This window comes from Spinacia oleracea, chromosome 4 (assembly GCF_020520425.1).
Source record: "Spinacia oleracea cultivar Varoflay chromosome 4, BTI_SOV_V1, whole genome shotgun sequence".
Taxonomy (NCBI): Eukaryota; Viridiplantae; Streptophyta; class Magnoliopsida; order Caryophyllales; family Amaranthaceae; genus Spinacia; species Spinacia oleracea.
Window position 1 is genome coordinate 148804288 of NC_079490.1, and position 24445 is coordinate 148828732.

At 41.8% G+C, this 24445-nt stretch overlaps 1 protein-coding gene and 1 long non-coding RNA gene across 2 annotated transcripts in view; both read right to left on the minus strand.

The window, feature by feature from the left end:
* Window positions 1-711: 711 nt before the first annotated feature.
* Window positions 712-2978, minus strand: LOC130459853 (uncharacterized). The gene is made up of 4 exons (XR_008919546.1): window positions 2871-2978; window positions 2486-2765; window positions 1764-1828; window positions 712-750 (listed from the first exon to the last, which is right to left on the minus strand). It is a non-coding gene; the product is annotated as an uncharacterized lncRNA (long non-coding RNA).
* Window positions 2979-6539: 3561 nt separating this feature from the next.
* LOC110804069 (beta-glucosidase 18) overlaps window positions 6540-24445 on the minus strand; it is a 43926-nt gene continuing 26020 nt past the window's right edge. Inside the window, exons 7-12 of the mRNA XM_022009636.2 lie at window positions 23119-23371; window positions 10122-10237; window positions 9735-9990; window positions 9545-9647; window positions 9226-9328; window positions 6540-6939 (exon numbers count right to left, since the gene is read on the minus strand). Coding sequence (XP_021865328.2) covers window positions 6744-6939; window positions 9226-9328; window positions 9545-9647; window positions 9735-9990; window positions 10122-10237; window positions 23119-23371 — 1027 coding nt within the window. The 3' untranslated portion in view covers window positions 6540-6743. The remainder of the gene's footprint in view (window positions 6940-9225; window positions 9329-9544; window positions 9648-9734; window positions 9991-10121; window positions 10238-23118; window positions 23372-24445) is intronic.

Sequence of the window (24445 nt, forward strand, 5' to 3'; positions counted from 1 at the left end):
TCTTTCTACTTTTGAATGAAACTCCTTAAACGCGTCAAAGACTTGGTCTTTACTTTTTAAAAGAAAGACCCACACTTTCTTGGAATGGTCATCAATAAATGTAACAAAATATGATGCACCACCAAGAGATTTCTCTGTCATAGAACAAACGTCTTTATAAACCAAATCTAAAACCCGAGATCTTCTAGATGGTGGATTTCTTCGAAATAAAACTCTGTGTTGTTTTCCAGCCAAATAATCAACACATGATTTCAAATTAACATCCTTCAAAGGGAGGAGTTGCTTTCGAGTGAGGATTTGTAATCCCTTCTCACTCATATGACCGAGTCGCTTATGCCGTAGCTCGGTCGAACATTCTTCAGCTACATTTAGTTGTGAGCTGAGCTTCCCATTTGTGACATAAAGTGTAACACCCCGACAATTCTCTCTTTTCTAAAATAATCTTTTAATATAAAACGTAGAGAATTATCAAGGCATTATCGCCCGTGTGAAAACGTAACGGCTTATTCAGAATTTTGCAGCGGAAAACATAAAACTAACTTTAGGTTTATAAATAATCGATTACAGGTTTAATCCCAAAAACCAATCAACGAAAATAAGGAAATATAAATAGTACGACAAGTTTAAAGTCCAAATTAAGAAACCAAGTCACTTAGCAAAACAAAACTAAATACAAGCTCTCTAATCCCGATCCCCATGATGCATCATCTTCAAACCTGTAGATGGACAATGCTTATTGATCCTTAGAGACTGCTCACCAAAGATTGGGTCATCACATGATCAATAAGGCATAGCCATGATCAACATGCACAAGCAAAAGCACGTAATCAGCAAAGCTGAGTACTACATACTAAAACAAAAACAATCTTAACATGATACTAATAAACGAACAACCCTAACATGATTCTAATGAAACATAAGCAAGGAAAACCAAAACATATTAACTTGAAAGCTATACTTGACTGGACTAGACTTTTGTATCCTTAACATTATTTTAATTGAAATAGTCAATGGACCGAGTTGCTACTAGAAACTTCTTCTCCTTCACTAAGGAAGACGAGGTACGGGCGCGACTCCGTAAACCCCAATGACCTGCGATATCGAGGGACTTTTGAATAAAATAGAACCGGTGATCAATCCGGCCCCAGAAAAAGCCATAGGCTACCCATGACCCCAACTCCTGATTGTCTGTCACTTTAGACGTGCACAGTCTAAAGCTATTGCTACTCAGTTTCACTTTACATAATTTACAAATTAAACTCTGTTGTGACTCAACAATCATACAAACAACATTTATTCACGACTGTTTTTATCTTGAAATTAAGTAAGTGATCACAGAGGTATCAATCAAGACTTATTCCAATTAATTCAACCATTCCTTTAATGCTGAGCAACCCCTCTATATGGGTATAAGGTTTCAACTTACTAAACAAGGTCCTCGGCCCTCATAAAGCAGTGAAAAGCTAAAAGGGAACAACGATCAATCGATCTGAATCAATGTACATATAAAATAATCTAGTGTTCCCAACCAACATGTCTGTATCAATCATCCATACTAACATGCTATAATTCTCATAACAAAATATATATGCTTAACATGTCCATCCAACAATATTAAACATGCACTTTCAACATAACCTAGTTCATCAACAATTTCAACATAACCAAGTTCCTCAATCATTTCAACATAACCAAGTTCCTCAATCATTTCAATATGGTTTCAACAAATCACACACATTCCAAGCACACAGGTATGTACGTACCTTGTGTAAACAAACTGATAGGCCACTTTAACGAATTCAAAAGTCGCCCACAAAGAATTCTCCGCCTAAAATAATCAAGAAACGTACCCAAATCAATTCCTAATAATTTACAGCAACACTAACGTACTCTAAACACATCCTAAACATATTTAGAACATTCCCCAATATCGAAACTTAATTAATTAACTTCCTAGAATAGTGATTAATTCCCTAACGATCCCTAATCATCATAAACTCCAACAAACGTTCTTTTTTAAATTTCCAGCAATATAAAATAATTCAAAACTTGCTCAAAATATATTCAACATCCTTAAGATCATAAAAATAATAACTTTAATAGGTATAATCATTCTATTATGATTTTAAATATAATAAAACCTTAAAAATCCATGCTGTAATAATTAAATTCCTTATTTCAATTCAACTATGTAATCTGAAAATTAAATTATTAATTAAGCATAATGTATAATCTGAAAATCTAACTTAATCATAAAAACTTATAATTTATATTCAAGAAACATGAATTAAATTAATAAAACTTCATTAAAACCCTAACTTAAACGTAATTAACAAATCTAAAAATAATTAAATTAATTTCGACAACATATAATCTGAAAATTAGTAATTAAATCATAAAAATCATAAATTTATTCAATCAAAACATAAATTAAATTGATAAAGTATAATTAAAACATTTAATTACTTAGGGTTTAAGAAATAACCAAAAGAAGAAAGAGAGGAGTTGCTGGCCGGCGGAAGGGCGCGGCAGCGGCGGTACTGGGCGGCAGCACTGGTCGGGTCAGGTGCTGCGCACGGTGGGGACAGCGGCGGCTTGCGGAGGTTGTGGCTGGAGGGTTGCTGCGACTACGTGAAGAAGGGAGGACGAACAAGAAGAGAGGAGCACGCGTGCTGTTGTGCGTGGAGGGCGCCGCAGCAGCAGTGCGACGCGGTGGTTGTGCGACTGGTGGTGGTGGCCGGTTGATGGTGTCGCGCGCGGTGGTTCTGGTTCGATGGCCAAGCAAAAACAAAAACAACCAAGTTCAGAGATTGAACAATGAACGAAAAAAGAAAACGAATGAGAGGAGAAGGAGGAAGGAGAAGAAATACCGGCGACGAGGAGGAGTCCGACGGTGGTGAGGCGGTGGCGCGACGGCGGCTGAAGTAATGGAGGAGAGAAGAAGTTCACGTGAATAGAGGGGGGTTTCTTGGTTTCACGTGAAAAAGAAAAGAGGAAGGAGGATTATTTTTGGGTTTATTGATTTAATTTGGGCTTTACCCAATTGGGCCTAGAATTAGGATTTGGGTTTTAGTGTTTGAGTCAAACCGAATAGGATTGTTTTTCCGAATTCAACGAGTTTTCCTAATTCAAATTCTTTTCAACATAAAATTCTAAAATTATTCTTGATTGCACAAACGTTAAAATATTTAGAATATATTTAAATAAAATTAAATATATAAATATAATAAGGTTCAAAAATCGTTAAATATTTAGAACGTACTTAAAATGAAATAAATATACGTTAACTATATATTTATTACTAAAATTCATAAATTCTATTTAAATATAAATAATATACGTTAAAATATATTAATAAAATTTATAAATTTACGGGGGATTACATAAAGGGTTTGTTGCTTCTTTCCGTGAGCAACAATCATCGAGCCTTTGGACAATTTCCACTTTCCATTTGAAAAGTGATTTGCATACCCTTCATCGTCAAGTATACCAACTAAAATCAAATTCAGCCGAATGTCTGGAACATGTCTGACACCGTGTAGTGTAAGATTACAGCCTGTATTGGTTTCCAAACAAACATCTCCAATACCAATAATTTTGGATGATCCATCATTTCCCATCCTTGCAAAACCAAAATCCCCGGTAGTGTAAGATATGAAATAATTTATATTTGCAGTTAGATGATACGAAGCACCTATAACAATTACCCAACTATAATCATCACTTGTTAGGTTATAACACGCGTCATCACCTACAAAATAAATATCATCACCTACTGTTGTAGCCATGACATTTTTCTTATCTTCATTATCACTACTCTTGTCATTCTTAGATCGCATGTCCCGCTTTCATATTCTACATTCACTTTAATTATGTCCTGGCTTATGACAATAAAAGCAAGTGAACCTTCTTTTGGATTTTGATCTGCCTCTAGATTTATCTTGACTTTGGGAACCTCTAAACATTGGTCTCCCACGATTTTCAACTATATGTGCTTCAGTCTTATTTGTCGAGGCAAATTCTTTCCTTCTAGCTTGTTCATTGAATAAGCTGTCTTTCACCATATCAATGGTGAGTTTACCACTCGGAGCCGAATTGCTCAATGAGATAACAAGAGTTTCCTAGCTATCAGGTAATGAGCTGAGGAGTAATAAGGCTTGGACTTCATCTTCAATTCCATTCTGACATTTGTTAACTGATTAACAATGCCTTGAAATTCATTCATATGTTCTGCCATATTTTTACCTTCCTTGTATAGAAGACGAACCAATCTTCTCACTAATGTAGCTTTATTTAAAGATGTCTTCCTCTTATACATTGACTCAAGCTTTTTCCAAAGCTTGTAGGCATCCGTGTCATTAGCAACATGTTGAAAAATGCTTTGATCAATATGTTGTCGTATTAACCCGATCGCCTTACGATTCTCCGATTTCCATGCATCTTCGATTTTATTTTCCGGTTTATTTTCTTCCTCGATGGGCTTATACAAGTCCTTACAATAAAGGATATCCTCCATTCGAGACTTACACATGGAATAGTTGGATGATGTCAATTTAATCATTTCTGATAGGCTTACCATCGAATCTTCCATTTGTTTACTCCCTCCATCCCTTAATACTCGCATCGATTTGACCGGTGCGGAGTTTAAGGCATTTGAATTGACTTATTAATTTATGGGTGTTAGTTGATAGTAGGTATTTTTTTAATATAGTTAGTGGGATATGTGTAAGAGGTGGAGAGTGTTGAGTGGGGGTGTGAATTTTTAAATGATTTTTTGTAGGGAATAGGGGTGTAGGTGGGGGAGGAAGTATTTTCGGATACCAGATATGTGCTTGCAAATACAGATCATAGCAAAAGACAAAATAGGAAAAGGGACAAAATAAATAAATTTAAATGGTACTTTTTAAAACAAAAATGGTACTTTTTTTTACAAAATGATACTTTTTTTTTACAGAATGGTACCTTTTTTTTACAGAATGGTACTTCTTTTTTTACAGAATGGTACGTCCTATTTTGTCTTTTAGCTATTTGTCTTTTAGCTGATATGTGTGTTGCCACACATATCTTATATGCGAAAAAACAACCTCGTAGGTGTGGTTAGTAAGTAAGTGTGAGAAATAATATAATATTGGTATAAATATATTTCCATTTATAGAAGCGGTGCAAGTATTAAGGGACGGCCCGAAAAGAAAAGCGGTGCGAGTATTAAGAGACGGAGGAAGTATATATGATGACGTATATGTACGTATCCGGCTCTGATACCAGAGTGTTGAGAAAGATTACAAATAATCTTGCAGCGGAAATAATATTATTTCCCTTTCGTGTATAAAAAAAATAGGCTAACAATTATATCTCTATGATTTAATAAAAACTCACAAAGTGTTTATGAAATATAAACTAATATTCGATAGTATACTCTAAAAAATGTAATGTGTTTCTATATATCTGAATTATGTTACAATGTTATATTTCTGAATATTTTAACTATCAATATGATTACATATTTATAACCATCCTATTACTAAGAAACTAATGATGCAAATTATCACAGAATAATTTGCCAATAAATGTTTCTTTCTTTCTCACTTCTCTCCTTTTATTTTTCCTTTTCCTTGCTAATTACATCTTCTCCAAATAAGGAGGAATAACCAATAAATACGCAAAAAAAAGGGCTTTGGTGTAGAACAGGGGAATGGGGGTAGATAGAGCTGACCAACATGGGTCCGGCCCGGTGGCCCGACCTGGCTCGATTCGAAAATTATCGAGTTTTGGACAGAAGATTTCGACCCGATTTTTGGGAAACGACCCGGCCTGAACTTTTGAAAAAAATTGCGGGCTTTTGGCAACGTAAAACAACTTTTAGTTATAAATTTAGTCCGGCCTGAAAAGCCCGCTAATTTTGACCCGAAATAGCGAATTTTGGGCACACAAATTTGAGCCAAAACTTATCCTAACCCGACATAATTGGCAGATTTTTATATCCTTGGCCCGACCCGGCCCCCCTTTTGATCGGCTTGCCCGCTATTAAACACTTCGTATTAGAATGGATTACATTTCTTAATTCCTTTTTATCTTTCTCCTCCTTCATGATTCGTTATTAGGATTTAAAGTACACTAGTAATCTGATAAGTATGGAGCATAAAGTGATTAATGTGTACAGTGTACTCCATCGGGTTCAAATCTCGAACTCTTGGGTCTATGTATTTATATACTTTTCCCGTTTTGTAAATATTGTATCATTTTGTTTTATACAGTATTCTCACTATGACTTTGGCCATTTTTTGTGATTCATAAGTAAGCAACTTGTAGGCATGTGGGGTCATATTAGATTCGTATCGATGTATATTTTCTAAATATCAAGTTTTATACTTTTTTACTTATACAGTTATACACAATTTGAGATATTAAGAGTCAAAATAATTTGTTAAAAGATTAAAAGTCAATCATATTGCGATATTTATGGAATGGACGAAGTATGTGGGTTAATTGTTTTGCCACACCTTAATTGAAGTCAATAAGATGTGCGTGTCACGTATCCATTTAGATGCAATCATGTGAATTCTTAAATCATTTGAGACTTTCATATCAATGTATGCATAAGCTGGTGTCGGTGTACGTGTTTTGAAATTATACAATAGATTAAAACGAATGAAGCAACTTAAGATTATACAAATAAATTAAAACGAAGCAACTTAAGATTATACAAAGATACAGAATGAAACAAGAGTGAACTATGAAGGGTGTTAAAATGTACTAATAGTGGATGATTTTTCAGCATTTTCGATGAAATCTTTATACCACTTGGCGGAGAGTCTGGCCTTTCGTTGCATGGTCCTCCGGTCCACATAATAGAGTCCAAATGTGGTGTTATAACCTTTTAGCCATTCGTAATTGTCCATGAAACTCCATGCAAAATAGCCTTTTACTTTAGCTCCTTTCCTATATATTTTTATACACAAAAATAAAATAAAAAAGTGTGCTAAAAATTAGTATAATTACGTAAATACAAACTCTAAGCATATTGTTTTGTTTTTAAGCTAGTTTAACATTTGATCCTTCATCTGCTAGACTGTACAATTATGTTCATTATGTATATGTAAGATAACACGTGATTATGAAAATTGAACACCATTATATATATACTACATTCGTTTCATAAAGATCTTTACGGTTACTATTTACATAAATATTAAGACAAAAATAGAAAAGTTGGTTGAATATAATAAATATGGATAAATTAAGAAAAATGTGTAAAAAGGTGAGTGTGTACACTACAAGAATTTGTATCTTTAACGACAACCTAATTACGACGGGTCAAAAATCCCGTCGCAAAAGCCTTTTGCGACGGGGCTAACAACCAAACAATGACGGGAATAACCGTCGCAAATGTCTTTTACGACAGGTTTACGACGATTTACGACGGGATTTCTATTAACGACGACACCCTTTTATGACGGGTTCACGACAGGAAATCCCGTCGTTAATCAACGATTATTGGCCTTTTCGCGACGGAATTTCTCGTCGTTAATAGTACAATTTCTTGTGGTGTGTGTAAAGAAAAATGATTAAAGTGAGAGAAAGTGAGTGAAAAATCTCTATTACATAAGGGAAGAGGGGAGGGGCATTACGGTAATAACAGTTTTGGTTTTCCCCATGTAAAAGACTAAATTACCCTTCACAGTTTTACAATTTAATTCAATAACAAAGCTGATTTTTAATATAAAAAAACAAACGCGAAAAAGCCCTAAACCTTCTTAGTGGGCCCATTAAGACAACTGTACAACTGGTTTGACTGCCATAACAACCTATAATCTTCTTTGTTACAGGAAAGGAAAGGAAATCAATTTGATTGAAATTAATTTTGATTGAGTGATTAAATCAGGAAAGGAAATGAAAATTAAGGAAAGATAATACAAATACAGAATCAATATAAAAAAATTAATACAAAAAAAAAACGAAAATATAACAAATTATTTCAATTGCCAAATAAAACTAATTACCAAATCAAAGGAAGTCAAATGGAAGACCACAAATTGGGAACTCCACATAAATCACGGATAAATCTTTCTGTTTAGTCAACAAAATCTGTCAAATTGATAAAACTAATTACTCCAACAAACTGATTACCCAAGCAAACTACTTATGTGTGGAATCCCTCCAGTAAAAAAAAAAAACTAATTATACAATCAAAGGAAATTAAACGGAAGACCAAAAATTTTAATGAGTTACTAGGTGATTAGGTATAATTAGGTGAAAATACTATATATAAGGTTATAATAGTATTTATTTTTAAAAAAATATAATAATCCTATTAAAATAATACTGTGTACTCCCGTCAAAAAAAAATACTGTGTACTTTTAGAGTTTTATGATAGACGAAAACGAAGATCAAGGTAAGATCGAAGGTTGAAATGGATGGATACAAAAATGACAAAGACTTTCACTCACCCATAACAAAAGAGACTCGAAAATGTGAAAAGAAAAATCAATTATGCACGTGAGTATTACATTGCTCCAAGGGCATAATTATTACATTGTTTAGTTTCTTTAGTTTGGTACTACAATTTGGATTATTCACTTTTTAGATGTTTTTAAATAGAGATGATGTATAATTTTTTTTTATTTAGATGAACATTACGAAAAAAAATATCTTGCCTATTTATTTGTAGTGATTAGTTGCAATCACTCAATTTTAGATTTTTATATAAACCCGCACGCATCGCGTGCATATAAGACTAGTTGTAAATATTATGGGGGTAAGAAGGGTAAGATAATAAATTTTTATATCTAAAAATAGAATAAAAGATAAAAGAAAGTATAAAAAAACATTATAAAACGGACTAAAACAGAAAGTGTAAAGATCATTTAGAAACGGAGGTAGTAGAACATAGTCATATTTATACACTTCCTCCGTCTTTTAATACTCGCAACGTTCCTTAGTTTCACGCATGCCAATGCACAACTTTAATCATTTATATCTTAAATTATCTTTATGCAAAAACTATAAAAAGTTGATATTTTGAAAATACACATTGAGACGAATCTAACAAGATCCCGCATGACTATGTTTTATCTTATATAAAAAACATTAAGAATAGTCAAAGTAGATTATATGAATAGTGGCAAAAGTTCACACGTTACGAGTATTAAAAGACGGGAGGAAGTATGAAGTATTTTTTTTTCCACTGATGATAGTAATATGAAGCGAATATTTGGAGGTCTGACCTCATAGCGTTGGCCAAAGCTGCGAGATATGCTTTGTGGAATTCAATCCTTTTGAAATCATGTAGCATCTCTGATCCTTCTAGATGATTCGGTGGGCAATATCCTAAATGTTATGATGACGTAAAACACTAAATTAGTAGGGAAAAAAAAGATACATTGATTCACGAACATTGCCATAAGCATCTTCAATTGTTAAGCCTTTATGTAATCAGGCTAGTATCGTATTTAGTTAGTCCTTTTCCCGTACGAGTAATTAGTAGCAGTAGTATAAGTAAATGAAATTTGATTATACTATAGATGGAGTAGCAAAATTACTTACCATTTTCAGTGATGTAAATACTGGTATTTGGATATCTCATACTAAAATAATTCAGAACCTTCTCCATTCCATGGGGTACTACTTGAAACCCAGAAACTCCAGTCTAATAACAAATTCAAAATGACTTCACTTTAATATAGCTAGATACGTACTGTAATAATTATGATTTTAAAGCAGAATAATGAATTACCTGGTCTCCCATTGGGATGCCGTCCCTAGCAATAGCTCTAGCAACAAAACCTCTATTGGGGCGATTATCCATTAAGGTGCATTCATCGGAATTGAAACAGTCAATTGCATAAAAGGTTGTGTAATGATTTACGCCTAAGAAATCCACACTTCCTTTCAACAATTTCTTTTCTTGTTTACTAAACTTTGGTAGGTCATTTCCAACATATTTCCGCATTAAGGGAGGATAATCTCCGTGTATTAAGGGATCAAATATCCTGCAACTCAAAGTATTAATTAGCATGAACGAATATAATTAACAAAATAGATCAAATAGACGTACAATTGAAGTTAAACGGTATAACTCAATTAGCGACAAGCATATTTTGATATGGTACGGAGTACATACCAGGCAACATTAAAAGCATAGGACCTTTCTACTGCTTGGTAGCTGAATATATCGTCCGTGTATGGTTCATAATGGAAGGCATTCGCCACTAAGCCGACAATTCCACCTTGCTTAGGCTACAATAGGGAAGACGACATAACATATTAAATGACATTTATTAGTCAGGGTTTTAACTTTATTGTTTCCAAAGAATTCTACTCCTACATATGCGTAATGCACGTGTATAATTGTAGTACTCCCTTGGTCTCGTATTATTTTGTTCAACTTTAAACAAAGCTAGGTTTCCTTTCTTTACTTTTGCGACCTGTTTGGTAGCCGGTAATAAATTGTGAAAATGGAAATAAAATTAAGTGTATTTTGACAAGAAAATAGCATCATGATGTCCATGGTAATGAAATTTTGTCTTAAACTTGTGTTTTTCTTCATAAATTTGCATTCCGACCTAATACCACTCCTCAAATAGTAATGGATGGTAATGAAAATTTATAAAGAAAAAATACATAATTTTGAGTGAACTAGCATTACCATTAGGGATGGGCATGGGCCGGGTCTGGTGAAACCCAGACCCAAACCCATATTTTTTAGGCGGACCCAGACCCGTCCCAGATCCATTGGGTCTGAAAAATTCGGACCCTTACCCAGATCCAATGGGTCTAATGGGTTTCGGGTCAAAAATGGGTCTAGTGTTATTTGTTTATTTTTAACATTTTTGTCTTAGAAAATTTTCCCGCGCCATTAATTTAACGGATTTACCATCATATATATATATATATATATATTCACATTTGATACATAAAATATCACAATTCGCAAATTAGTGCCAAAATACTAATGCATGCATGTATCTAATTAGACTATTTCTAATTTCTAATAATTGACCAGGTCCATGGGTCGGATCTGGATCGGGTCTGGGTCTGAGAATATTGGACCCAGACCCAGACCCAGACCCGTTTTTAAACACATGGATCAAGATCCGCCCAGATCCATTGGGTCTCAAATAATTAGACCCAGACCCTTAAATATGGGCGGGGTCCAACCGGGTCTGGACCGGGTGCTGGACCCATGCCCATCCCTAATTACCATGGGAATGAATATTGATTTTCCTTACATATTTACATACAAATTCATTCCCATTGACATCGTTTATGGTTGTATATCAAATGGGCCGTTAAAACTTGACATCACTCTACTTTAATTAGAATGTGTTCCGGTGTTGAAGTGGATGAAACAATGGGCTTCGAATGAAGGCCCTTTTGTATGTGTTGAAGATCTTGCTAGCTCGAATGTATTGTGTCCAAATCAACCTGCACAATAAACAAGTTACTAGCCTCGGGGGTGTTTCCGAGGAAAGCCCCTCCGATACCTAAGTAAGAACAATGCTCGGATTCTAGAGAGAGAAATTCCCTAGAAGAGTAGTCTTAAGGCGTGAAATGGACGTACCTTGGTAAGTGAGCCATGACGGCTTATTTATAGTGTTTGTACAATAAATGCCCCTAGGTTATTTATTCCAAGTGGGCCTTGGGCCTTGATTGGCGGTTGAATAGCCTTTTGGACTGTAGTGGGTTTGATGTTGTTGTTGTGAGCCCTTGGGCTTTGGACTTAATGGCCGAATTGATATTCAATTGGGAGCCCAAACAACATGCCCCCCAGACCCGGCCCATTTTGCATTAAATGGGTGGGTTTCCAACTGTGGGAAGTCCAAAGGTCTTCTCTTTTTTCGAAGGGAAGATGATGCGGGTTCGCGGATGAGTGACAAGTGTGGAGAGCGGAAGTTGGGCGGTTTTTAGGACGTGGCCTATAAATACCGCATCTTTTTCTTCATTTCAAACTTTATTCACTCAAACGTTTTCATATCTTCAGAATTCCGGCAATTTCTTTGGGTGTTTTCTTCAGATCTTTGCATATTTATTGCGAATTTGCTTCGGGACGTTACTTCGTTCACTTCATCGGCAATTTCCGCTTCTGGCAAGGTAATTTGTTTTCCGTTTTCGCCTTTTTCTGTTTCTACTCCTTTCTGTGAATCTTCGGCGTTCCCTGTGTTTGCCATGGCTGGGGGAAGATGGAAGAAGAAGTCTGGTGTGGTGTCCTCCTCTAGTGGGGAGGAGGATAGGGTTGCTTCCGAAGGACCGAGGTCAGCATCTCCTGAGGCTGGTGCCGAAGAGAAGTTGGGGAATGAGGCTCGTGCCGAGTCAAGTCAGGGGGCTGGCGTGACGGGTCGTTTTCCTATCCGTTCGCTCTTTCCGAGGCGGTGGGAGGAGGCTGATCCCTTGGGGAGGCTTGCTAGCCTCTACGAGGATAAGTCCGAGATTGCTGGCCCTGATGGAGTGGCAGTTGATGGGAAGTGGCTGGTGGATGCCAAGAAAGGAAGGTATCATCGGCTTGCCGAGGATTTGTATGGCATTCAACATGCCTTGGGCTATTGGTGCAAGCTCCCGAAACAGAAAAATGCGAGGGTGACTCATACTCCGGCGGAGTACGTTCCTGTGTATCTCCACCACTTCGACTTCGGGCTTCGGTTTCCCTTGGATCCGTTCATCGCCCGTGTGCTGGAGGAGTACAACGTTTCATTGGGTCAGTTGACCCCGAAATCCATGCGCCATCTTGTGGGGTATCGCTGGATGTGCGATTACCTCGGCTACGAGCCGTCAGTCGAGGTTTTCAAAGAGATGCATGAGCTCGTGAGGAACGCGAATGCCGAGGCTGGTTGGTGGACCATCAACAACAAGAATAAACGGAAAGGCGAGGATCTTTATATGACCGCTTTTCCGTACGTATCCTCGGTCCACGGGTGGAAAGAGCGATGGCTGTTGGTTCGTGTTCCCGTCCATCAGAAGCATCCTCACTACTTCTCACCGCCAAAGTGGTTCGTGAAGCCGGACCCTTCGATGTCGCGGGTTGGCCTTGTTGATCGAGAGAATCCTGACCACGCCATGCAGCTGGAGTGGTTTAAAGCCAAGACGGCTCGGGAGCCGATGTATTGGCTTCCGAACCTGCATTATATCACACGGGAGGTCATCCTCGCTGCTGCTGGTCTCAGTAGGATATATGACAGGGGTGAGGTTTTCTTTGCTGAGATCTAGCTTCAGTTGGGGTGTTGGCCTCCCCTTTCTTTATCCCTTTGAATCTCATCTTTTTTATTTCTTCTTTTTGTGTAGATCAAGGCGAGAAGGTTGTTGACCCTGCGGTGCTTGGTTATCAGCTCAACGGCGAAGGGGTTCTCGTTCGTTGCCCTCCCTACGATTTCAAGGCGCAGAATCCTCGGCAGCCGAAGCTCGAGGATCACGAGTTGTCGAGTTTTGCTCTCGCGCATCTGGAAGACGTTCGGGCCGACCCTTGGGATTCTCAGAACCCTGGAGAAGCTGTCCCGAGGCGGACAGTGCTTCCTGAATTGGTAACTACCTCTGATCCGGTAACGCTCATTATTTCGTTAATTTGGTTTAGACTTCGGCTCTGTGGGTTCTTGTAGCCTTGATTTTGACCCTGTCTTCGGTGCCTATTTTTCTTAGGGGCCAGAGGTAACAGCTGCTGCGCCTCTCATTTCCTCTGCATCGTCTCCTCCATCCTTCGTCGCTCCCGAGGTGAGCGATCTTACCTTTGCACTCTTCTTGCCCCTTTTTTTTGGCCTTTTGGTCGTTGCTCATCCGCCCCACCCTTTTATTTGTAGGAGTCGAAGAAGCTAAAGAAGAGGAAGGCTTCGGAGAAAGAGGCTTCTCCTAAGAAGCACAGAAAGGAGAGGTCTCCTTCCAAGTTGAAGAAGAGATTTGCTTCTTCGTCGAAGGTAACCCCTAGTCCCGAAGTTCTCGAGTTTTTGAGCCGTCGCCCTTATCTGACTGAGGAGAGAATTCGGCAGGTTGTTGCTGCGGATCCCAGTTTGGCTGAAGCGGGCGAACGCTATCTTGCTCGGCAGAAGGGAGAGATGGGTCCGCCGCCTAGCCTCAAGAGTAAGCTTCCGCTTCCTTGCCAGAAGCTGAAAAGTGTGGCGATTTTGGTACAGGATGAGCCTGTGAACCAGCCCATTGGCGAGGAGTTTACTCCGCCTTCGCCTCCGAAGCCCGAGTTCACTCCTGTGGGGGGGACTGTTGCTGATGTCACTTCAATGGTGGAGGAGCTTGAGATGGACCCCCCCTTTGGCTCTGCTGAGGCTGCCAAGTCCGAGGATGCTGCTGCGGCTGGGCAGGGGGATGATCAGCAAGATCCCCCGAAGGTGGTGGTCGACCTTACCTCATCGGGCGCTGAGGAAGGTAATCCTTCGGCGGCCAAGGGTGCTGACTCTGAGGTTCCCAAAGGTGGGGAGCTTGGCTCTCAACGCGGACTGAAGAGGAAGTTCCGCGAGACTTTGGGCTCCACATCTACTTCGGTGTTGGAGCGTCTGGCGTACCCTTCCTTCGACGAGCCGATCCGGAGGGTTCCTCGGAAGGTGAGGGACACCATGGCTCGGTTTGCTCGTGCTTCTGTTCTGGGTGAAGACCCCGAGGCGCACCCCGAGTCCATGATTGGCCCCAGCGCTGCTATGGAGAACATGCTTCGGGGCATCCCTGCTTGGCGTGTCCCTGGGCGGGAGGCGAACCACCCTACTCAAATGGCTCAGTTCCATTTGAACGAGGTAAGCATCATCTCTTTCTTGTGATTTTCTTTCTCTTTTTTTTTTTTTTACTGTTCCTTCTTTCATCCTCGTAGGCGCATTTCTGGTCTTCCTTCGCTGCGGAATGTCAGTATTTTGATGAAGTGAGGTTGGCCAGATTTGAGGAGCACTATGATCATGATGTTCCCCTTCTGGATGAGAAGGCGAACACTCTCCTTGCCGAGCTTGAAGAAGCAAAGGGCTTGGTTGCCGAGTTTACTCGGGAATAGACGGGCACACTCGAGCTGCTCGGCAAGGGGATTCATGATCTTAAGTCGAAGATGGAGGCTGATGCTCGGGAGCACGAGGCCTTGAAGGTGGAGAAAGTTGAGGAGAAGGCTCGCTTTGATGTTGCGCTGCAGAGCAAGGATGCTGTCATCCTGAACCTTCGCGAGAGCGCTCGAAAGTTTACAGCTGCTCTTGAACGGATCCCCGTGCTTGAGCACGAAGCTGATGAGCTTAAGGCCAAGGTTCTCCAGCTCGAAGCGGAGAAAGCCTTGCTGTACACCGCCGACCAGTGTCGGGACCAATATTGGGAGGGGATCCTTGGTTGTCGCCGAATGTTCGCCAAGCACATGCCTGACTTCCAGTGGGCTAAGCATGTGCCTCTGTGGCTCGAGGCCGAGGATAACTTGGTAGAATGTCAGGCTGACAGAGACGACGCTGCCAAGGAGCGCGAAGAAGCTGCTAAAGCGCAGCAAGCTCGGAAGGTTGCCTCGGAAGGGGACACCACTGCTGGCACTTCTTCGCCGTCTGCTCTTCAGGGACGTGATGGTGACGTCCCCTAGGGACTCGGGCAGTCGTCTTCATCAGAGTCGGTTGGTTCCAGTTGAGGACCTCCGAACTTGCGCTTGATTTCCTCCCTTTTGTCTCGGCACTACGTTGTACTTCAATAATTTTCTTTTTTTTCTTTGCTTTCTTTGTACTTCGGTGGGCCGATGTTTTGTCTGTTGATGGCTGCCGATTTAGCTTTTTTAAGTCATTTTTCTTTCAATTTTTGAGGATTCCTCGGCTTGATCCGAGCTTCAGTTGGAGTGATTGTACTTGTCCCCTCAAATATTGAAATAAAGAATGACTTTGCTGTTTCGTACATTACCAAAGTATCTGTTTTTTTTCTTGCTTTTGAATCCACCGTCTTTCTAAGTTGTTTCCTCGTTTGTGAGATTTTCCAATCCGTAGATTTTCTAAGACTCGTTTCGAGACTTGCTTAGGCTCTGCGGGTGGATTCGGTAGCTCCGGACTCTCAGTCTTTGATTTCCTTGGAGTTTCGCTTCTGGACTCTTCAGATCCGTGGATCTGTTTTGAGTGTGCCTTTGAGATTTTTAGCGTATGTAGATGTGTTCAGAGTCTTCTTTTGAGCTCTTCAGATCCGTGGATCCGTTGAGTCTGCTTTTGAGCTCTTTTAATGTATGTAGATGTGTTCAGAGTCTTCTTTTGAGCTCTTCAGATCCGTGGATCCGTTGAGTCTGCTTTTGAGCTCTTTTAGTGTATGTAGATGTGTTCAGAGTCTTCTTTTGAGCTCTTCAGATCCTTGGATCCGTTTAGTCTGCTTTTGAGCTCTTTTAATGTATGTAGATGTGTTCAGAGTCTTCTTTTGAGCTCTTCAGATCCGTGGATCCATTGAGTCTGCTTTTGAGCTCTTTTAGTGTATGTAGATGTGTTCAGAGTCTGCTTTTGAGCTCTTTAGATCCGTGGATCTGTTGAGTCTGCTTTTGAGCTCTTTTAATGTCCACTTCCGTTCTTCAGATTTCTTGTGGTTCGGAAACCTGGGCAAGAAATCGCAAGCCTGACTTAGCTATGAGTTTCGGGGATCCGTGGATCTGAGCCGAACTCTATAACTGTTTGGGACTTTTTTGCGAACGGAATGTCCCTGGGTACCGCGAATCCGAGGGTTCTGGACGGTACCTTGCGGGTTGTTTCGAATTGGCCATTTCTTGGGCCTTTTGACCCCAGGAAATGGCTACTTCGGGTTGATTTTAGCTTCGGATTGATCAGATCCGAAGTTGCATGTGTAAAGATATAATGATAGAATAAAAAGACATAAGGGTATGTTTAATGAAACACATGGTGCCAGTGGCTTTCCTCTTCTCATTAAACGACTTACTTGGATTACAAAAGGAAGGAAGTTAGATCATACAAAATATTTCTTGAGAACATCGACATTCCAATGGTTCTTCAAGATCGTACCATCTAACTGTTTAAGCATAAAGGTGCCAGTCCTCTTTTCAGAGTGGATGATGTATGGTCCCTCCCATGTTGCCGAGAGTTTCCCATGGATCTTTCCCTTCTGAACTGCAGCAGCGTTTCTGAGCACTAGGTCGCCGACCTTTAGAGGCCTGGCATTGACTCTTCGGTTGTAGTGCTTGCTGACTCTCTGTTGATGCGCTGCGTTCAGAGTTCTGGCCTCGTCCCGAGCTTCATCTAGTAGATCCAATGATTCGGACAGAAGTTGGTCGTTGCTTTGACCATGGACTCCATCATATCTGTTGTATGCCTGGACCCTTACGCTTTCTGTTCCGATCTCTACAGGGATGACAGCCTCGGAACCGTAAACCAGGTGGAAGGGCGTTTGTCCTGTGGCTTCCTTTTCGGTGGTCCGAAGGGACCAGAGTGTTCCTGGGAGCTTTTCTAGCCATTTGCTTTTTTCGTCCTCGACCCTCTTCTTGAGTGCATTAAGGATGAGTTTGTTTGCGGCTTCGGCTTGGCCGTTGCTCTGAGGATGGCACACTGCTGAGTAGGCGAGGTGGATACCGAACTGTTTGCACCATCTTTGCAGTGGTGTGTTGTCAAATTGCTTCCCATGGTCGAAGACCAGCAGCCTCGGTATCCCGAACCTTGTGATGATATTTTGCCAGATGAACTTGCGGACCTGCTGCTCCGTGATGGAGGAGACTGCTTCGGCCTCAACCCACTTACTGAAGTAGTCCACCCCCACAATCAGACATTTCTTCTGATTCACAGCCAAAGGGAATGGACCAATGATATCCAAACCCCATTGTGCGAATGTTAAAGGGTACAGTGTTGCTTGCAAGGTTTGAGCTGGCTGGTGGATTGCAGGTGCGAACTTTTGGCACTTCTCGCATTTTCTTGTCAGCGCCTTTGCCTCAAAACCATGGTGGGCCACCAAAATCCGGCCCTTAGTGCCTTGTGTGCCAGTGCCCTGCCTCTAATATGATTTCCACATATGCCGAGGTGGATTTCCCTTAGGATATAATCGGCATCGGTTGGGCCTACACATTTCAGCAGTGGGGCTGAGAATGACTTTCTCATGAGCTCTCCGTTAGCGTCAATTATGAACCACTGGTTGAACCTTTTCAGCTTCCTTGCTTGCAGCTTGTCTTCGGGAAGTTCTCCCCTTTCTTTGTATGCAATGATTGCGTCCATCCAACTTGGCTCGGGACGTGCATTGCAAACTGTAGGGGGTGGCATGTCGATGCTCCTTTCTTGGTGTACTTCCACATGGACTGACCTGTTTAGGTCAGAGAGCGTTAAGCTTGCAAGTTTGGACAGCGCATCTGCTTGTGCGTTTTGACCTCGGGAAATGAGCATGACTTCGAAGGATCTCAACCTTGACGTTAAGGATTTGATTTTTGCTAGGTAAGCTGTCATGCTTGGCCATTTGGCCTCGTACTCCCCTCGGATCTGGTTGGCTACGAGCTGAGAATCAGTCTTGAGACAAACATGTTCGGCTTCAAGAGATAAGCACAGCTCTATCCCTGCGATAACTGCCTCGTATTCGGCCTCATTGTTGGTTGCTTTGAAACCGAACTTTAGGGCGTACTCTATGCTTTTTCCCACTGGGGGTATCAGTACTACTCCGGCTCCCGAGCCGTTCACTGTGGAAGATCCATCCGTGTAGACCTCCCATGTTCTCTTGGTGTCATCTAACACCTCTTGATATGAGCATTCGGCCAAGAAGTCTGCGAGTGCCTGTGCTTTGATGGCCGTCCTCGGCTGGTATTTGATTCCGAATTCAGACAACTCGAAAGCCCAAGCAGCCAATCTTCCCGACCTTTCTATCTTGTCTAGCACTTTCTCCAGTGGCTGGTCGGTTAGCACCACTATTTGATGGGAGTCGAAATAGGGTCTTACCTTCCGAGCTGCAACCACCACTGCTTATGCTACCTTCTCAATGAGCGGATACTGAGTTTCGGCGTCAGTCAGGGTTCGGCTGGTGAAATAGATTGGCTGTTGTTTCTTTTCCTCCTCTCGGAGGAGCACTGCGCTTACGGTCCCAAGGTTGACTGCGACGTACAGGTATAGAGCTTCCTCTTCTTTGGGCCGGGCTAGCGTCGGCAGTTGAGCTAGGTGAGCCCTGAGCTGCTGGAATGCATCCTTTTGCTCTTGTTCCCATGTCAGCTCGTGGTCCACTTTCCTCGGGACGCCTTTCTTTTTGATGGGTTTTACTTCTCCTCCTGGGAGGGTCTTGGGTTTGAGGGCTTTGAAGAAGGGTGCCCCTTTATCCGAAGCTTTCGATATGAATCTTGACAGTGCGGCTAACCTGCCTGTTAGTCTTTGCACGTCCCTTTTTGTCCTCGGTTCGTGCAGATCTAGCGCAGCCTGGACCTTGTCCGGGTTCGCGTCTATTCCCCTTTCGCTCACCATGAATCCGAGGAACTTCCTTGACTTTACCCCGAAGACACACTTCTTCGGGTTCAATTTCATGTTGTATTTTCTTAGGTTGGCGAAGGTTTCGGCCAGGTCTTTGATGTGATCCTCTTCCTACACGCTTTTTACTATGGAATCGTCCACATAAACCTCGACGTTCCTTCCCTTTTGATCTGCGAAGACGTGGTCAACTAGTCTTTGGTAGGTGGCTCCGGCATTTTTCAATCCGAAGGGCATCATTCTGTAGTTGAACACTGAAGGCGGTCTTTGCTCTATCGTCGGGGTGCATGAATACTTGATGGTACCCTGAAAAGGCGTCCATGAAGCTCAGCAATGCATGGCCACTGGTAGAGTCTACCAGCTGATCTATCCTTGGGAGGGGATAGCAATCTTTTGGGCAGGCTCGGTTCAGATCTGTGAAATCGACGCACATGCGCCATGAGCCATTGGCTTTTTTGACCATGACCACATTGGCCAACCACTTGGGGTACATGCATGGCTCGATGAAGCCTGCCTCTTATAGTTTCTTCACCTCTTCGGCGATAGCTTTGTTTTTCTCCGAGGAGTACGTAGTTCCTTTTCTTCTGTTTGATTGGCCGAGCTTCGGGACTGACATCCAGCTTGTGACAGATCATCTTCGGATCTATCCCTGGCATGTCAGCCGTCGACCATGCGAAGATATCTTTGTGATCCTTCAGCAGCTGGATCAACTCTATTCGAAGTCCCGAGCTTAGGCCTCTGCCTATTCGGACACCTCTTTCTGACCCATCCTCTAGGGGAACGTCTTCCATCTCTTGGTCTGATTCGGGGGAAAGGGTTTCTGGCCGAGCGTCAACCTCTGCGGGTTTTACCAAGCTGTTCGGCCCCGCCTTTCTCCTCTTGGCATCCTTTTCTCCACCGGGGGGAGAACTCTTCTCATCCTCGTCCTCAGGGCTATCTCCTAGCCTCGACTTCCGGATGGCAGTGTGACAGGTTGACCTTGCCACTTCTTGATCGCCCTTTATCCGCTCGGCGAAGCCTGCATCCGAGACGTACATCATCATCTGATGGTATGTGGATGGAACTTCTTGTATTTTGTGGATCATGGTTCGTCCCATGATGACATTATATACCGAGTCACAGTCCATCACCAAGAATTCCTCTCGGACGTTTCTCGCTGCTAGGCCTTGGCCGATTGTGACGGGTAGGGTGATCTTTCCTCGGGGGATAGCTGCGGATCCGTTGAATCCGATCAAGGGGTAGCTGACCTTGGTCAGTGACTCTTCTCCTTCTTCGAGGATGAGCTGCTCGAAACAGTTCCTGAAGATGATATTGACGGCGCTTCCCCCATTGACTTGTACTCTATGGACGTTGTGGTTGTTGAGATCCATTTCGATCACCAACGGGTCGTCATGTTTGTACTGGGTCCCGAGGCAGTCATCAGCAGTGAAGGTCATGTTCGGGGGGGTTGGTTGGTTTTCCCCAACATTGCTGAAGTTGACTCGGTGGGTGAGAGCTCTTAAGTGTTTCTTGCTGGCGTGGCCGGACCTCTGTCCCCCGAATACCACGAGAATTGGTTTCTTCTTTTGCCCCTCGGTCTCATGGACCCTTCTCTGGGCTTGCTCTTGTTGCTTTCCAGATGTTGCTTTCTCTTTTTCTTCCCTCTCCGTTCTACGGTCGATCAAGTATTGCTTTAGGTAGCCTCGGCGGATGAGGTCCTCGATGTTGTCCTTCAGCGAGTTGCATTCCTCAGTGGTATGGCCGAAGTCATCGTGGAACTCACACCACTTGTTCTTGTTCCTGCGGAGAGGGTTGGGTCTGAGCTTCTCTGGTAGCTTCCACTTTTCATCATCTTTGTGGTGATTGAAGATTTCTCTTCGGGGTATGGCGAGTGGAGTGTAGTTGGTGTATTTGGGTTGAAATTCACCCTTTTTCCCATCCTTCTTTGGGCTTGCATCTCTCGCACCCACCTTCTCTTGCCCCTTTCTCGAGTTTCCCTCGGGCTTACTCTGATTTGTTTTGTTATCTCTCGGATCTGAGGATCCTCTTAGCCTTGCCGCAGCCTTGTTGAACTCTTCTGTTCTGATGAACGCATCTGCCATTTGGAGCACGTCCGCTATCTTGGAGGGGTTTTTCATTGTCAGTTTGTCACGGAACTTTCCCTCCCGTAGCGCGTGCTTCAAAGCGAAGATTGCCACGTCCGGCTGTAGGTTCGGAATGTTGGTGGATTCCTTCATGAATCTGGCCATGAAGTCTCGCAAGCTTTCATCCCTTTCTTGCTGTATAGAAGTTAGCTCGTCTGTGGTTCGTGCTGGGCGGTTGTTGCTCACGAACTGCACACAAAACCTTTTCTTCAGCTTCTTCCAACTTTTGATCGACCCCTTCGGCAGCGATCTGAACCATTCTCCTGCGACTCCTGTCAGCGTGGTTGGGAAGTATTTGCACCAACAAGCCTCGGAGTAGGGACTCAGAAACATCTGTTGTTCATAGGAGATGACATGATCCCTCGGATCCGTAGTCCCGCTGTATGTCAGGTGTGCTGGCAGCCTCACTTTGGGGATTGTCTCCATGACAATGTCGTCCGAGAGTGGGGACGATGTTGGAGTCATGATCCTCTTCCCTAGCCTCGCTCTGATACCGTCGCTCTTCGAGTTCCCTCTAAGAGATTGCTCGGGGGCGTGTAGGGGGCTAGGAGTTCGGTCACTTCTCCTTCTCCTTCTCGACTGGCCACTGCCCTCGGGTTGTCTGCTGGATCCACAGGGGCTACCCAGCCTGTCATGAACCGAAGGTCGCAGTCTGCTATGGACCGAGCTTCGGATCCGAGTGCGATCACTTGCTCCACTTTGGAGAGCTTGCGGTGTTGGAGACGGTGTTGCGAACCACTCTGGCTGCTGTGCAGCTCTCTGCTGCGTATCCCACGTGCTCTCTCTCCACCTTGTCATTAGGTGTGTTCCTGACATTGTGGAGAGATCTTGCTCGGGTCTCACATTGTCCTCGTTAGTCGAGGGCATGTTCAGCAATACATGTCGCCTGGCTCTCCTCGCCTCTCGCCGTGCTGCTGCCTGGGCTTGTTCTTTCTCGTTGAAGAGGAAGTTCTGCATGATGGTCATGGCCGCGGCGAGCTCTTCTCGAGAGGGGAGTGGTCTGCTAGTCGTGGCGGTGGCCCTTGTTGGCTGCGACCTCGCCACTAAGTGCATGTTTGGACAATGACATCTCCCACCTGGTTGTCATTGTTGGGCATTTTCATTTTTTATGTGGAAAGTGAAGTGTTTTTTCGGAACTTTCAAGTGTTCTTCCCCACAGACGGCGCCAAATTGTTCCGGTGTTGAAGTGGATGAAACAATGGGATTCGAATGAAGGTCCTTTTGTATGTGTTGAAGATCTTGCTAGCTCGAATGTATTGTGTCCAAATCAACCTGCACAATAAACAAGTTACTAGCCTCAGGGGGTGTTTCCGAGGAAAGCCCCTCCGATGCCTAAGTAAGAACAATGCTCGGATTCTAGAGAGAGAAATTCCCTAGAAGAGTAGTCTTAAGGCGTGAAATGGACGTACATTGGTAAGTGAGCCATGACGGCTTATTTATAGTGTTTGTACAATAAATGCCCTTAGGTTATTTATTGCAAGTGGGTCTTGGGCCTTGATTGGCGGCTGAATAGCCTTTTGGACTGTAGTGGGTTTGATGTTGCTGTGAGCCCTTGGGCTTTGGACTTAATAGCCCAATTGATATTCAATTGGGAGCCCAAACAGAATGTAAAAAGTTTCTTCATGTAAAAGGTTAATTAGTATACCTGAAATTGCTCTCGATATAGTTTAACGGCCTTGGCGTGAGATATCAACATGTTGTGAGCAGCGATTAAAGGTTCGAGGTCTGAATTACCAGCAGAACAGTTACCGAAAGGAAGTGAACAACGCATTGGTGAAAATGTTCCGTACATATAAGCGAACTGAGTATATATATTCGGCTCATTTATTGTAACCCATTTCTTCACTCTATCACCGAACTTCTCAAAACATACCTTCGCAAAATGGACAAAATCTTCCCTACAAAACAACGTACGTCATAACTATACTTAAGTATAAATTTCTGAAGATCGGAGCAACAAAAACAAAACTATATACGGATCGAGTTATTCACAAATTAACAAAAACTATATACGGCATTAACCTTGTGTTGGATGAGATTTGTCAACAACTGTAAAAGATCGATTCAAGTGGTGGAAGTACTCACTCGCCAATAACTTTATGTCAATCAATAGGTCATAAGGTTTTATTCTATTTATCTTATTATTATTATTGCTTATTGTTTATTTTTCTTAAAATCATACAGAATAAGAAAAACTCAGACCATATCAGACTATAAAATATGAAAAATATCAATAAGAAACATTTAGATCAGACCACAAAAATTCGGACCAGGCCAAGCATACCATTAAAAATCATATACTCCGTACTTTGTAGTTTGTGCATACCACACCACATGCATAAAAAACTACTCCGTAGAAAAATCAGACTACAACACGTAAAAAATAATCAACCGACAACGTACTGGACAACCGAAAAACGTGCGGATACCTTACTTTGAGTAACGTATCTTTGTTTTAGTAGTTATGGAGCAGCACTTTACTTTTTCCTCAAATATTAAAAAAATATTGAATTCTTCAAGGTGAATTATACCAGTATTATATTTAATGTTATAGTTTCTAAACATCATTTTTTAAAATATTAACATATTTGGGAAATTTAACATATTTGGGAAATTGCAAAGATATCTAATGAGTTGAAAAAATTGAACCAATTAAAATTAAAAAATGGCACAAAAAATGATAATATAATAAGTTTATAAAAGGAAAGATTCTCCTATGTAACAAACATTGTGAAACACCCTAAAAAGAATACGTAACAAACAAAAAGAAATGGAGGGAGTATTAAACCTATCTATACTAATATATTAAAAGGCGTTGAGAAAAATGGCTACGTGGCACGTAGTACTCTTCCTTTTGCGCCACATCATCCACTCACCAAATGATATGTCATATCATGGACAACCAAAAATCAATACGTACAATGAGGTTCGAACTCTAGAGCTCAAGTGTGGAGGATAACTCTCATTATCAT